Here is a 12,576-nt window from a genome sequence, read left to right as displayed (position 1 = left end):
GTCCTATGGACCATATGGAGATGAAGAAAATAAGTCACTGCACCAACTACAGGGTGAATGCCACATCCTGGAGGATATTGAAGGATAAAAAACCTGACTTAAATGAATACACCCGAGAGGGTTTCATTCCTGTGTAGTCCCAGCAGGTGAAACTAACTCACCTGCGAAGTGAGAGAAGCCCAGGAGTCTGCTGTGTTTGGGTAATGGTTGGGAAATGAATGGCGAGGCTATGCGGAAACATTGTGTCTCCATCTAGGCCGTAGTTACAAGGCTGACCCAAAATCGCTTGATTTCCACCTCCTAGTCACCCTTTGCTCTCTGCCAGTGCTGCGCATCATCAGAATGGGAGCTCATTTCTTGGGATCCTTGGCAGAGGGTTTTGCTTAGTTCTCCATTTCTTTTGTCAGTTCCTATGAGCACTCTTGTCTCTCCTCATTGTGTGCATTTAATAAGGGAGAGAAGGCTTCTAGTTCTGTGAGACACAGCTGCTGGGGACTGGGGCTCCCCACACACTATTTCAGTTAAGGATTCAGCGAAGATACAAATGAAATATCTTTTTTGTCCTTATAAGCAACCTCACCCTTACCAGCTAGCTCGGTAGAGGTAGGTACACAGTAGTCACTGCTCACAGTCCCGCCTCTTGCTGGATTCTTGTGTTGTGAAGTTGCCCATGCTCACCCCTGGGGGAGGGGGCATGTGTGGTCCAGAGCAGGAACTTCAAAGATTCTGGCAGTTAAGCCTTTAAGCCCCTCTCAGAGTTTTGTTTTTAAATGCATAAAACACACTATGATGGAGGGAAAACATTTTAAACGTAATTTATGGTACAGATACATAGGATTTTTACTACATTAGAGATCTGACCCAGCATCAGGTTTCAATAAGCTCTGTAATGTTAAATCCTTGGCATAGACCATTGCTTTTCAAAGATCATTGTTACCAGAATTACCTGCATGCTTGTACAAATGCAGAAGGACATGGCTTTGGTGCTCAGTACTAAAGGGAGGGAGGGGAGAAAGAAGGGGGGAGGAGGAAGAGAAAAAAGAAAAGGAAGGAAAAGATGAGAAGAATCGCAGGCTCCACCTAGAGAGTTCTGGGGAAGCAGGTTCCTAGCAGGGCCAGAAGCACACAGGGCAACACATCTGAAGAGCACTTAGCTAAGGCTCTGCTGGAAAGAAACCTCTCTGGTATCCGAACCTGGGGCCTGCAAGCTCTGAAGCCTGTGCTGGGGTCACAGTGTTCTCTCAAATCTTGGAGCTCTCTAGGGTCTAGGGCCTTGAAACCATGACACCAACCTCTCTGGAGTCTGAGTGACTGGGGTCAGCTCCCTGGCCTGGGTGTCCCTTTGTTGGGTAGGTGGAGACCTGAGGCTGGCCAGTGTGCCCCGGCATCATGCCTTAGCTGCATGTACCTGGTTGCATAATGGAAAGCTTTGTGGAGCAGGAGTGCTGCCAGGACTCATGGTGAAAGACAAGTGACTGCAGATAATGAATCACGCAGAAATCCTCCAAGGAACAGATGCCAATTCACTGCTGCTCCTGAGTCACCCCAAAAGGTCAAAACGAAGAGGAAGCACCGTGAGGTGCTCATGGTTAACCTTTCCAACAGGGAGCACATAGGCAGCCTACGGTTTATCTAGATGAGCTAAGGACACACCTTACCCACATGCTGTTCTGGCTGGATTCGCAGACCCTGGATCTGTTTGTGAAGAAGCATCAGACAGCCATAAGATAAAGACCGCTTTACTGAAAAAGTATGGGAGGACACGATGTGCTTCAAAATGCCATCACAGAAGACAGAAATCTGAAAATGTTCTGAAGGGAATCTAAATGAGACCCGGCAACAAAATGATCATGTGCTGAAGCCAGGAACGTTCATCCGCATTGAGTATGCTGACAAGTGTGGAATACAGATGATTATATATTGTATTGATGCTAACTTTAGGAAATTGATAAAGCTGAACTGCAGGTCTGGTGAGGTAGCTCAATGGTTGAGTGCCTGCCTAGCATATAGAAGGATCAAGGTTCAAACCCCAGCACCAGGAAAAAGGACTATGTTCTAGTTATGTAAGAAAAGACCCCTTTTCCTGAGGAGTATATACTGAAGATTTTAGGGATAAAGAGCTTTTACTTGTACAATTGAGTCTTCAGTGGCTCAGGAAGAAAGGTGTGTTCTGGGTGGATGGCTCTGTTGGCCAGAATATGTGTACAAATGTGAGGACCTGAGCTCAGGGCCCCAGCACCCATGTGAAAAGCCAGGCACAGCAACAGCCACTTGTAATCCCAGAAGTGGTATGGGCTTTAGAGACAGATGGATCCCTGGAACTTACTGTCTGGAAATCCTTACCAATCTGTGAGTGCCAGATTCAATGAGAGACCAGGTAACATCAACCTCAGACCTCCACAGATACACATACACCTGTGCTTATTCTTACAGCTTCTAGCTTTTGAGGAAAATCAAGAAAAAAAAATCTTAAGACAAAATAAGAAACTTTAACTGGATGGTGGTGGTACACACCTTTAATCCCAGCACTCAGGAGGCAGAGGCGGGCTGATTTCTGAGTTTGAGGCCTGCCTGGTCTACACAGCAAGTTCCAAGATAGCCAGAGCTATACATAGAAACCCTGTCTCTGAAAAAAAGAAGAAAAAAAACTTTAACCTTTAGTTTTACTCCCTAGAGTGATAAAAACCCAGATCATTCTTAAAAGGACCCAAACAATAATATAATAGGTAAGATTTTAAAAACAAGCAAAACCCACGTGTGACTGGAGGAGTTTCAGCTGGTCAGCAGCACACACTTGGGCGGCATTCGGTTTCCTCATAACTGTTGGCAGTGGTTACAGACAAAGGCAGCTGGAAGGTTCTGCATACAACTTGGCATTTAGAGCACTGGGCAGATGTCACTATGCCCAGAGCCATGGCACGGACAGCTTCCTCATTCACCTCATAAGGCAGTGTGAGCCAAAAAGAAACACATGGAGAGAAGATGCCCGCAGATCCCCTCAGGAACAACCACGGCACACCCATCCTTCTTCAAAGTCCAGTGGTCAGTTCAGAGCCGGTATCATGACCTCATAGGGAGGTTCAGCAAGCTAAGAACCATTCACCATCAGAAGAGCTGTTGCCATGTAGCCCTCTCTCCCTTTTAATCTAATCTACAAAGACCTGGCAAAGAAAAAATTTGAAAGCCTCTTTGTAAATTCAAAATTGAAGAAAACTTCAACATGATATGAACTGATCACAACCATCTAAAAAGTCACTGAGGCATGTCACATGTCTCACGTCACAGAATCACACACATGTTCTGGATAATCTGTTTTCTACACATGGCACCATGTAACCTCCATAGAGCTTCTCCCCAATAACTTTTAACACAGTCTCAGCCTGGCATCAAGACCCACATGTTCACTGTAAGAAGATTTAATGTCTCATGAAGATAGGAAAAGAGGAGCTGGAGAGATGGCTCAGAGGTTAAGAACACTCACTGTTCTTGGTGAGGACCCAGGTTCAGTTCCTAGTACCTACATGGCAGCTCACAACTACTTATAACTCCAGCTCCGGGAGATCTGATGGCCTCTTCTAACATATACAATATACATACATACATACAAAAAAACCAAATGGATCTTTTAAAAAATAAAATGAGAAGTGACAGGCTGTTCAATAATTAGATCTGGGTTAGTTGACAAAGTATTAGTGGAAATTGATCTTTAATAATATATATCCGACTGATGACAGTGAAGTATGAGAGAACATGTATAGCATGGTATAACATGAGCAGCTTGATTAGTAAGGATATGGGGAGTCTTTCTAATATAACACTAACACATTATAGCCACATGGTGCAAATCTGAGACATTTAGAATATCCCTGAAGACAAAATTGCCATAAACCAGTTTGGAGTAGAAATTTAATTTGAAGAAATGGTTTGCACTGTGTTCAAAGGTTTCAAAAATTGTTTTTAAAATACTACACACTGTTTTGGGAGACAAAAAATGTAATAGGTATCCCACAAAACAAAAATCATAGGTGACCAATAAATATGAAGAAATTTGATTAAGGCAATTATCATTTGAGTAGGTTAATTCTTGAGGGAGTAAACACCAATAAAGGAGTGAGTTCAACCTAGAGAAGTGGGTCAGGGAGACATCGCAGTGGGTAAAGATGCTGGCTGCCAAGCCTGACAACCTGAGCCTGTCCTCAGAACTCACACAGTGTGCAGAACAAGTTGTCATGACTTCCACACATTCTCAGTGGCACGTGCTTCCACACACATATACACAGCACACAATAAAAAAGAGTAGGAAAGGAGGGATGACTCAATGGTTTAAGCGTATCTACTGCATGATCATGACAACCAGGGCTTGGATCTCAGCAGCTACTGATCAGCTAGGTGCCTGTGGATGACAGGAGGTCACTGGGGCCTCCTGTCTTGCAGCCTAGATGAGAAAATGCAAGCTTAATGTTTAGTGGGAGATCCTTCCTCAAAGGAATAGTTAGAGGGTGATCAGAGAGAACTTCTCTTCCCTAATCTTACATACATACATGTGTACACACACACACAAATATCAGAGTTTTATTTGTTTTGCTTTGTTTTGTTTTGTTTGAGACAAGGTCTCTCTGCAAAGCCCCGGCTGACCTGGAACTCACTGTTGACCAGGCTGGCCCTGAACTCACAGAGACCCTCCCTCCCAAATGCTAGGATTAAAGGCTACACCTGGTATATCAGTTTTTAAATGGAAATAATGTTTAGTCTACCTATTAGATAAAGGAACACAAATATAAACACATTAAGATTACATCTTTACTATTAAATTGTTAAGAAGAAATGCCAAGGTATAGGGACAGGAGTGTCCTCAGCCCCTGCTGCTGGGACTGAGATGCTGTACCAGCCTTCTAGAGTTGGGTTGACGAATCCTTCCAGAGAGCATGCCTCTTGGCAAATGACTCAGCTCCTAAGAATTTATTCTAAAGAAGCAATTAGACAAGTAATTATGTACATGTGGAATTAGATGCAAGCCACACATTATTTATTAAATCCAGTATCATTAATTATTTGTATTAAATCCACATAATAAACTAGTATAGAGCTTTAAGTATAATATCACAGAAGGGGTGTGTGTAAAATATTAACTGGAAAGGATATCCTTCAAACTGCATGATTTGGTATGAGTCCATGCTGTTAAGAAAAAAAAAAAAAAACAGCTAGGAGTTGGTGCACACCTTTAATCCCAGCACTCTGGAGGCAGAGGCAGGCAGATCTCTGAGTTCAAGGCCAGCCTGGTCGACAGAACTGCCAGGGCTACACAAAGAAACCCAGTCTTGGAAAAAAAGAAAAAAGAGGGGGTGGAGAAAGGAAGAAAAAATAGCTGTGTGTGTGGATGGTGAGGAGCAGTTCTGCTGTTATTTGGAGTTCTCTAAAGCAAGAGAAGTGGTGAAATGAGCATCTATTAAAAGGAGATCTATTAGCTCAGCTTACACAGTGTGATCTGAGCACTCCAATGATGGCTGTCTTCACACTGGAAAGGCTGAGAATCCAGTAGCTACCTGGTCCACAAGGATGGACACCTCAAGCAATCCCAGTCTGATGCTGAAGGCCTGGAGGTTTCCTGGAGATCCACTGGTCTTCAGCATTCTGATATCAGCAAAGAACAGCAGCAGTGGCAGCAGCAGCAGGGTAGTTGATCCAACAGCAAGGTATAAAAGGCCTTTTTCCTCAGACCTCCGTTTTTCAGGCCTCCTCCAGAATCACTCTTCCCACTTCAGACAACCTAATCAAGAAAACCTCTTACAGATGTGCCCAATGGCTTTCCTCTTAGTTGATTTCAGATCCAGTCAAGTTGGCAACCAGGATTAATCATCATTAATAATGACTGTCTTTTATAGGGCTATTCATTCTGTTTGTCCATATTTTACACGCCAACTAGGTAAGGTGCATTTCCAAGTTCTAGAAAGCAGATGAACTTGAGTAAGACACTAACCAATATCCTCTGGGTGAGATGTGCTGGCAAGAACTGGTGCCTAGGGGACACCAATTTCCAGGTATCCAGATGCCATACACCAGAGAAGAGAAAACTTTACATCTGTTAGGACTGAGTTCACTCATTTTTATTCCTGCACCCTGAAGATTTCTGGAGTGTTTCTGTGACATGACTTTACACGGGACGTCATTGCTGGTGAGAGCATGTGGTGACAGCCCTTATTCGTGTGCTTTTAGTGCTGACTTTTTCTACCCTGGCTCTTTGGCTCCTGGTTTAGTGCTAGCTTCGTGTTCACTCTCTGAGTAAACATTTTAACGACACCGCTCTGCTTTGTTCTATACAGAGTGCAGCTGCTCTGCCAGGCACTTGGCGAAGGACAGACGTGCACTTAGAAAACCCGGAGTACCACACCCGGTGGTATTTCAAGTACTTTTTAGGACAAGGTAATTATGTCCTTGTGGTGACTGGGGGAAGAGATTCTGTTCAAACCTGCATAATAATTTCAAGCACTGTGTATGAGTGGAATGCAATCATTCAGGACGACATCATCAGAGCACTTCACAGTGAGGTCAGGGGTGGGCTTCGTGGGCTAAAAGCTTCAACTCAGAGCGTTCTTGATTGTGGGTTGGTCTGTTGTGAGGAGTGCTGTGGGGGTTGGGGTTTAATGTTGTTTTAATCCCTGGTTAAGAGGGAACTAGCTCATAGGAATGAGTCCTTTGATAGATAAGAATTTTCAGGATGGAAAAAAGGCTTTAACTTAGCAAGGTCAGTACCTATCTGCATGAGTTCTAAACATTTCACTTGAGACCATGAAGGAGAACAATTGTTTCCTGAGCAACCTCTTGGCCATAAAACTGTGGGCTCTGCCATATTTACTCACCAATGACAAGTATTTGTCTTGTGGAAGTATATGTAGCTATGAGGTGCCGTGTGAAGTGAACCAAACCCCCTGCCCTCAAAAAGCCTATAGACAAGGTTTGCAACTTGGTTCTGCTCTTATTAGCCTTGGGACTTGAACTTGGCTTCTCTGTCTGTAAAGTGGAGCTGTTTTTAGTCCTTCCCTATAGGTCTAAACAAAGCTTCCAATGAGAGATGCAAGAATAACAATACTTGGTGCCTAACACATACCAAGAGCTCGGTTGCTCAGGTTTTAGACTATACATTTAGAGAGAGAGCGCATGGAAAGATGGAGAGCAGATGTGTTGCTAATGAGAGAAGGGCTGGGAATGGAGGGCAAGTAACTGATGTGAAATCTGAAATGGCAGAGATGTGCCATGGGGCATCCATTGTGGAACTTGATGCTCAAGCCAGGAAATGAGAGTGATGTCTTAAAAACCAGTTACAGGGCTCAGGCAGCAAGAGCGATTGCACTGCAACATGACAGCCTGAGTTCAAATCCCCAGCCCCATGTAAAAAATCTGGGCATGACTGAGCATGTCTGCAGTACAACACCGGAAAGACAAACAGGTAGATACTGGGAGCTCACTGGCCAGATAACCTGGCCAAAATGGAGAATATCCAATTAATAGAGAGATCCTATCACAAGGCAATAAAGCTGAGAGCAGTGAAGAAGATACCCAGTAGCCTCCCTTGACTTCCTAAGTGCACAGACAGGCATACACACCCACACATCCATGTTTGTGCAACACACACACACATACACACACACTCATGTGCTCCACATGAAAGACAAGGAAAACTGTTACAGTATTATTCTAAAAAGCTCTGGTCTGGCCAGGCCGGGTTACTTGGGTGGGTGGGGGATATAGAAGCATTTACCAAGAAAGCAATGTGCCGGTCATCTTCCCCATGGCTGGGCACCGAGTGCCCTCAGCACTGGCCTCACAGCAAAAGAGTTGCTGTGAGTTTGAATGCCACCAGCATCCAAAGAGCTGATGCAAAGCCTCAAACTGGATTAAACAAGAAGGAATCAAACAATAAAGTTTGAGGCCAACATGATCTACATAGCAAGCTACAGATCAGCCAGGGAAGGCTCTATGGTTGGTGGCAGCAAACAGTTCAGTGGTATCAGAGGACTAGAACCTTTCCCCTTTTTCTGATTCTCAACCTTAGTGTGATGGCTTTGCCCTCCTTAGGACCATACAATGGCTGCAGCAGCTTCAGACATCACCTGACACTACAACATCCAGAGGAGAGGGTCATCTTTAGAATGGGGAGCCTTTCCATAAGGCTCTTGGCAGATTTCTCGTCCGTCTCAGCCAGCATTGAATCACAAGTTCATTTCTGAGCCATTCGCTGGCCAGAGGGAAGTGGGTGCACGATAAGTGGTCAGTCCTACCCAAGTCAGCCTTGGGATAGCATGTGAGGGCTGGCCACTTCTGTTTGAAGGAACCAGCTGCATCCTTACTGACCGTCTCTTCTCTAGTCCATCAGAATTACATTGGAAATGATGCAGAGAAGAGCCCCTTCTTCTTGTCTGTCACCCTTTCTGACCAGAATAATCAGCGTGTCCCTCAGTATCGTGCAATTCTTTGGCGGAAAACAGTAAGTACCTGACTTGAGTTTGATGTCGCCTGATTAGCACACGTGCTGGGAGGGCCTTGTAGTTCACCCCATCTCAGTTCAGTTAGCGCCTTTCAGGTGATTCCTCTCACTGTAGATGATTCAGAGCCCACTGTTCTGTGCTGGGGCCTCCAAGCTCTGCTTACCAGCAGCTTCTCCCATCTCAAAGTCACTCTCGAAATCAGCCACTTCTAAGTCTTGGCCTCTGGGAAATAGTAGTATGTTTTATACAACGTACTACTTCATTAAGCTTAGCTATTACTTTTGGGTTGTTGTTGTTGTTGTTGTGAGACTGGGTTTCTCTGTGAACATTGGTTGTCCTAGAAAATACACCCTCACAGCCCTCCACACATACATGTACACATAAATAGCAAATCATGTACATGTATAGTGATAAAGTAACAACTTTAAACTTCCTAGAAAGAAAGGCTGAGGATATGGCTTTGTTGATAGGGCATTTGCCTAGCTTGCCTGAAATCCTGTGTTCAATCCAAGCACTGCATAAACCAGGTGAGATGGTGCATGCCTGTGACCCCCATCACTTGGGAATTGGAGGCAAGAGAATCAGGAGTTTCAAGGCCACTTATGTAGCAAGTTTGATGTCATTTCCCCAAATATGAGACTATCTCGCAAAGAAAAAAATTCTAGAAACTACTACTATTCAACAAATTATGATTAAGTACTTCTAAAATAGTGAGCTAAAATAATAAGAAGAATAAAAACAAACATTTATTATGCACTTACTATATGCTAGATCAGTGGTTCTCAACCTTCCTAATGCTGTGACCCTTTAATATGGTTCCTCATATTATGGTTACCCCAACCATAAAATTATTTTTGTTTCTACTTCATAACTGTAATGTTGCTATTGTTATGATCATAACATAAACATCTGTGTTTTCTGATGGTCTTAGCTAATCCCACAGGTTAAAAACTACTAGATGTTTTCTTAACTACCCAAATCTCACTCGCTGCTATTGCAATGACAGAAGTTAAAATGGCCTGACAAAAAAGTTCCTGCACGTAGATGACAGACCAAGTATACTCCAGAGCTCAGAGACCAAGGTGTCACCACTGTACATAATGCATTCTGTGTGTCTTCCCACCCAAGGGCACACTCTTGTCTCCCTCAGTGTCCTCTCCTTGTGTCGTGTTGCTGTGCCTCACACGGTGGCACAGCTCCAGGAGTATGTGTTGAATGAATAGCTAACTCCAGGGCCCCGTTTAACAGCAGGCTGCTGCCGCCCCCATTGAAGTAAACTTCTATAGTGTTTTCAGAAATTGTTCTTTTTCTGAAGCAAATCTGGGGTAACAATCTTGTTTGGTGTCTCTCATGAACTTATTTCCACCAGAGTCGTGTTCATTACAAGGGACTTTAGTGGGACCAAGGTTCACAGGGACAGGTGCTTTCCAATGACTCAAACAATTTGGACCAACACATCCCCTCTCAATGTCATCTCCGTAAAAGAGGCCACCTGTGTGACAAGCAGAGCCATCAGTGGGTCTGGGAGCCCTGTGTGAGTGGCAGGGGCAGGGGGCATACATGTCAGTGGGTGCCCATTGTTCTCCTAGTGAAAAACTACTGTGCCTGCATCCAACCCCTTATCTACTACACCAGGCAGGCATTTTCTGGTTTCTGATTGATTGATTGATTGATTGATTGATTTTTGCTTTATGTTTGTTCATTACAATGTTCCAGACCCTTCTGCTCTCAGGGTCCTCTTCAGGAAGACTGTGGTTCGGGGCAGATAATTGGACTTTCCCTCATGCTGTTTCTCTAGCAATTGATCTTTAGGTATGATTTTTAGGTATTGATCTTTAGGCTGAGACCTCATGACAGCAGAACACATTTGAGTAAGAAGTTTTCATATAGAATTAATTATGTACAGTGGGATGCATGACCCACTCCCATGACCTCTAGTATAGAACTGGTTGGTCCCTTCCTGTGTCTTAGGTCCCAGGAAAGCATGTGTTCCTGAGTCTGTCAGTCTTGCTGTTTGACCCTTGTGAAGCTCCTCTCTGGCATAGTCTCAGGTTTCTGCTTGCCTCTGGGCCTCAGCTCTACAACTTACCCAGGGCTCAGCCCTGTAAACCATGGCCTTAGGCCCATATCTATATCTTGCCAGTCATCCATGCTGGTAGCTACTGCCTTTCACCATGTCTCCACAGGGGCCACGTGGACATCAGACCCCTGTGAGAGGTCCTGGCCAGGAAGAAGCCTCTGGCTCCAGTACTGTGTTACCTACAGGGCTCACTTAGGGCCACTACAGGGAGAACTGCAGTTTGCCATGCCCTCATGGTCTGCCATCTAACCCCATAGCCCGCCTCTTTTCTTTATTTCCTTCTGACCCTTCTGCCTTTCTGGAATGAACTTATTTGATACCCTATCTTCTTTCTTCTTGACATCACTTATGTCCTTATCTTAGATGCTTGCTGGGTGTTCAAGAAGAGCGGGCAAGACAAATGCAGGGGAAAACTGACTTATTTCCATTTCTGAAGCAGTTATCTACTTTAATATCAACTGTGGTCACCACCTTGTAGGGAACAAAGCTGATGAAGGTGCTAAGAACCCTGAAAATGAGGTCAGGGAGAGCTTGCACATGGGGATCCAGAGGATGAAGGCTGTAGGCACTGGCAAAGGAGAAGGGGAGATGGGAAGTATTCCAGGCAAAAGGAAGAAGGACTAACAGACAATAAATAATATTTTATGGGGCTACTCTTGGCCACTATTAAAGAAGTATTAGGGTGAGATTCAAGCCCCCAGACCACTGTGAAAGCAGCCCAGGGCTGGCCATCAAGAATATTAGTCCCTTCACTGACAAGTGCCCATACCTTCATCTAAAGCCTCCTCTGGGTTCTAAACTTGTGGGCCAGCAGCAAGATAAGTGTTTGCTCCTAGCTACAAATGGGTATAATGAAGGGAGGTGAGAAAAATAAGGTCGAAATGTTGACAGAAGCCAGTTACAAAATTCCAGGAACTGGAAGTGAGCACTGGGGGTTGGAGGAAGTACAATTACAAGTCTCTGCCCAGCCCAGTGCACACAGGTTCATGCTGTCTTGGGTTAAATGCAGTTAGAACAGCAGACCATATAACCCTACTGTAAACAGTCCTTTCTGTGTATCTATGCTTGGGTTTTTAGGTGTTGGGAATGGAACCAGGGTCAAGCACATACTAAGCAAGCACTCTGCCACTGGCCTGCATGCCCAGCACTGAGCTGGGTCCCATCTAAACACGTGGTGATGGTTTGTATATAGAAGCAACTCAAACTCACTGTAGAAACTCCATCCAGACAATACAGCAGGTGGACAGAGGAGGATCAAAGTCTGTCTGCTCAGTCTGTCATAGCACACTTCTGGGGGTCTCTAGAAGCACACACAGGTGTTGGAAGGCACGTGCACTCACATGTTCACATGCAGGCAAGCTGCATGTATACACATGTGCATTACTACACGAACCAGGTGATGTCCAGCTCGCCCTTCTGAATCTGCACAGTGCTCACCTCTGGTTGCCTGCTGTGGACTGACACAGGCTTCTGTGTATGGCATGTGATGTCTCCACCAGAAAGTAGAGTGCTTTTATTTGAGTATTGACTCTCAAAAGCTGAAGACAGGAAATGGGAAGGGAGGGCTTTGCCAGGGTGTAGTGAAGAAAACCACGAATCCAGACCTTGCAAGTCCTGGGCTCCTGTCATAGTTATTAATGAAGGTGTCACTGTCACCTACCACAAGCTGTTCTGGGCTTGCCTTTAGAGTTGCCTCTGGTATGTTTGATGAGAAGAGAAGGTGGTAAGGAGGAGGCTAAGCAGAGGCACAGAGCTGAGGGAACACAGAGCTGAGGGAGCACAGAGCTGAGGGAGCACAGACCTGAGGGAGCACAGACCTGAGGGAGCACAGAGCTGAGGGAGCACAGAGCTGAGGGAGCACAGAGCTGAGGGGGCCACAGAGCAGAGGGAGCACAGACCTGAGGGAGCACAGAGCTGAGGGAGGCTCAGAGCTGAGGGAGCACAGAGCTGAGGCCACCTTGAGCAGGTTAGCCTCCTGTGTAGCTAAACATGCCACAGGAAGAGCTCAGCTCC

The 12,576-nt window shown here is 45.0% G+C and overlaps 1 protein-coding gene across 17 annotated transcripts in view; it reads left to right on the top strand.

Moving 5' to 3' along the window:
- Garnl3 (GTPase activating RANGAP domain-like 3) overlaps nt 1–12,576 on the top strand; it is a 145,635-nt gene that overhangs the window by 71,282 nt on the left and 61,777 nt on the right. For all 17 annotated transcript variants that reach the window (XM_030252276.1, XM_011239223.3, NM_001355201.1 and 14 more), the window contains 2 exons: nt 6,321–6,420; nt 8,364–8,482. Coding sequence is in view for 9 of the 17 variants with exons in the window: in NM_001355201.1 (NP_001342130.1) it covers nt 6,321–6,420; nt 8,364–8,482 (219 nt within the window). In the remaining 8 variants the exon portion in view is untranslated. The remainder of the gene's footprint in view (nt 1–6,320; nt 6,421–8,363; nt 8,483–12,576) is intronic.

This window comes from Mus musculus, chromosome 2 (genome assembly GCF_000001635.26).
Source record: "Mus musculus strain C57BL/6J chromosome 2, GRCm38.p6 C57BL/6J".
Lineage (NCBI taxonomy): Eukaryota > Metazoa > Chordata > Mammalia > Rodentia > Muridae > Mus > Mus musculus.
This window is presented reverse-complemented; position numbering and strand designations above follow the sequence as displayed.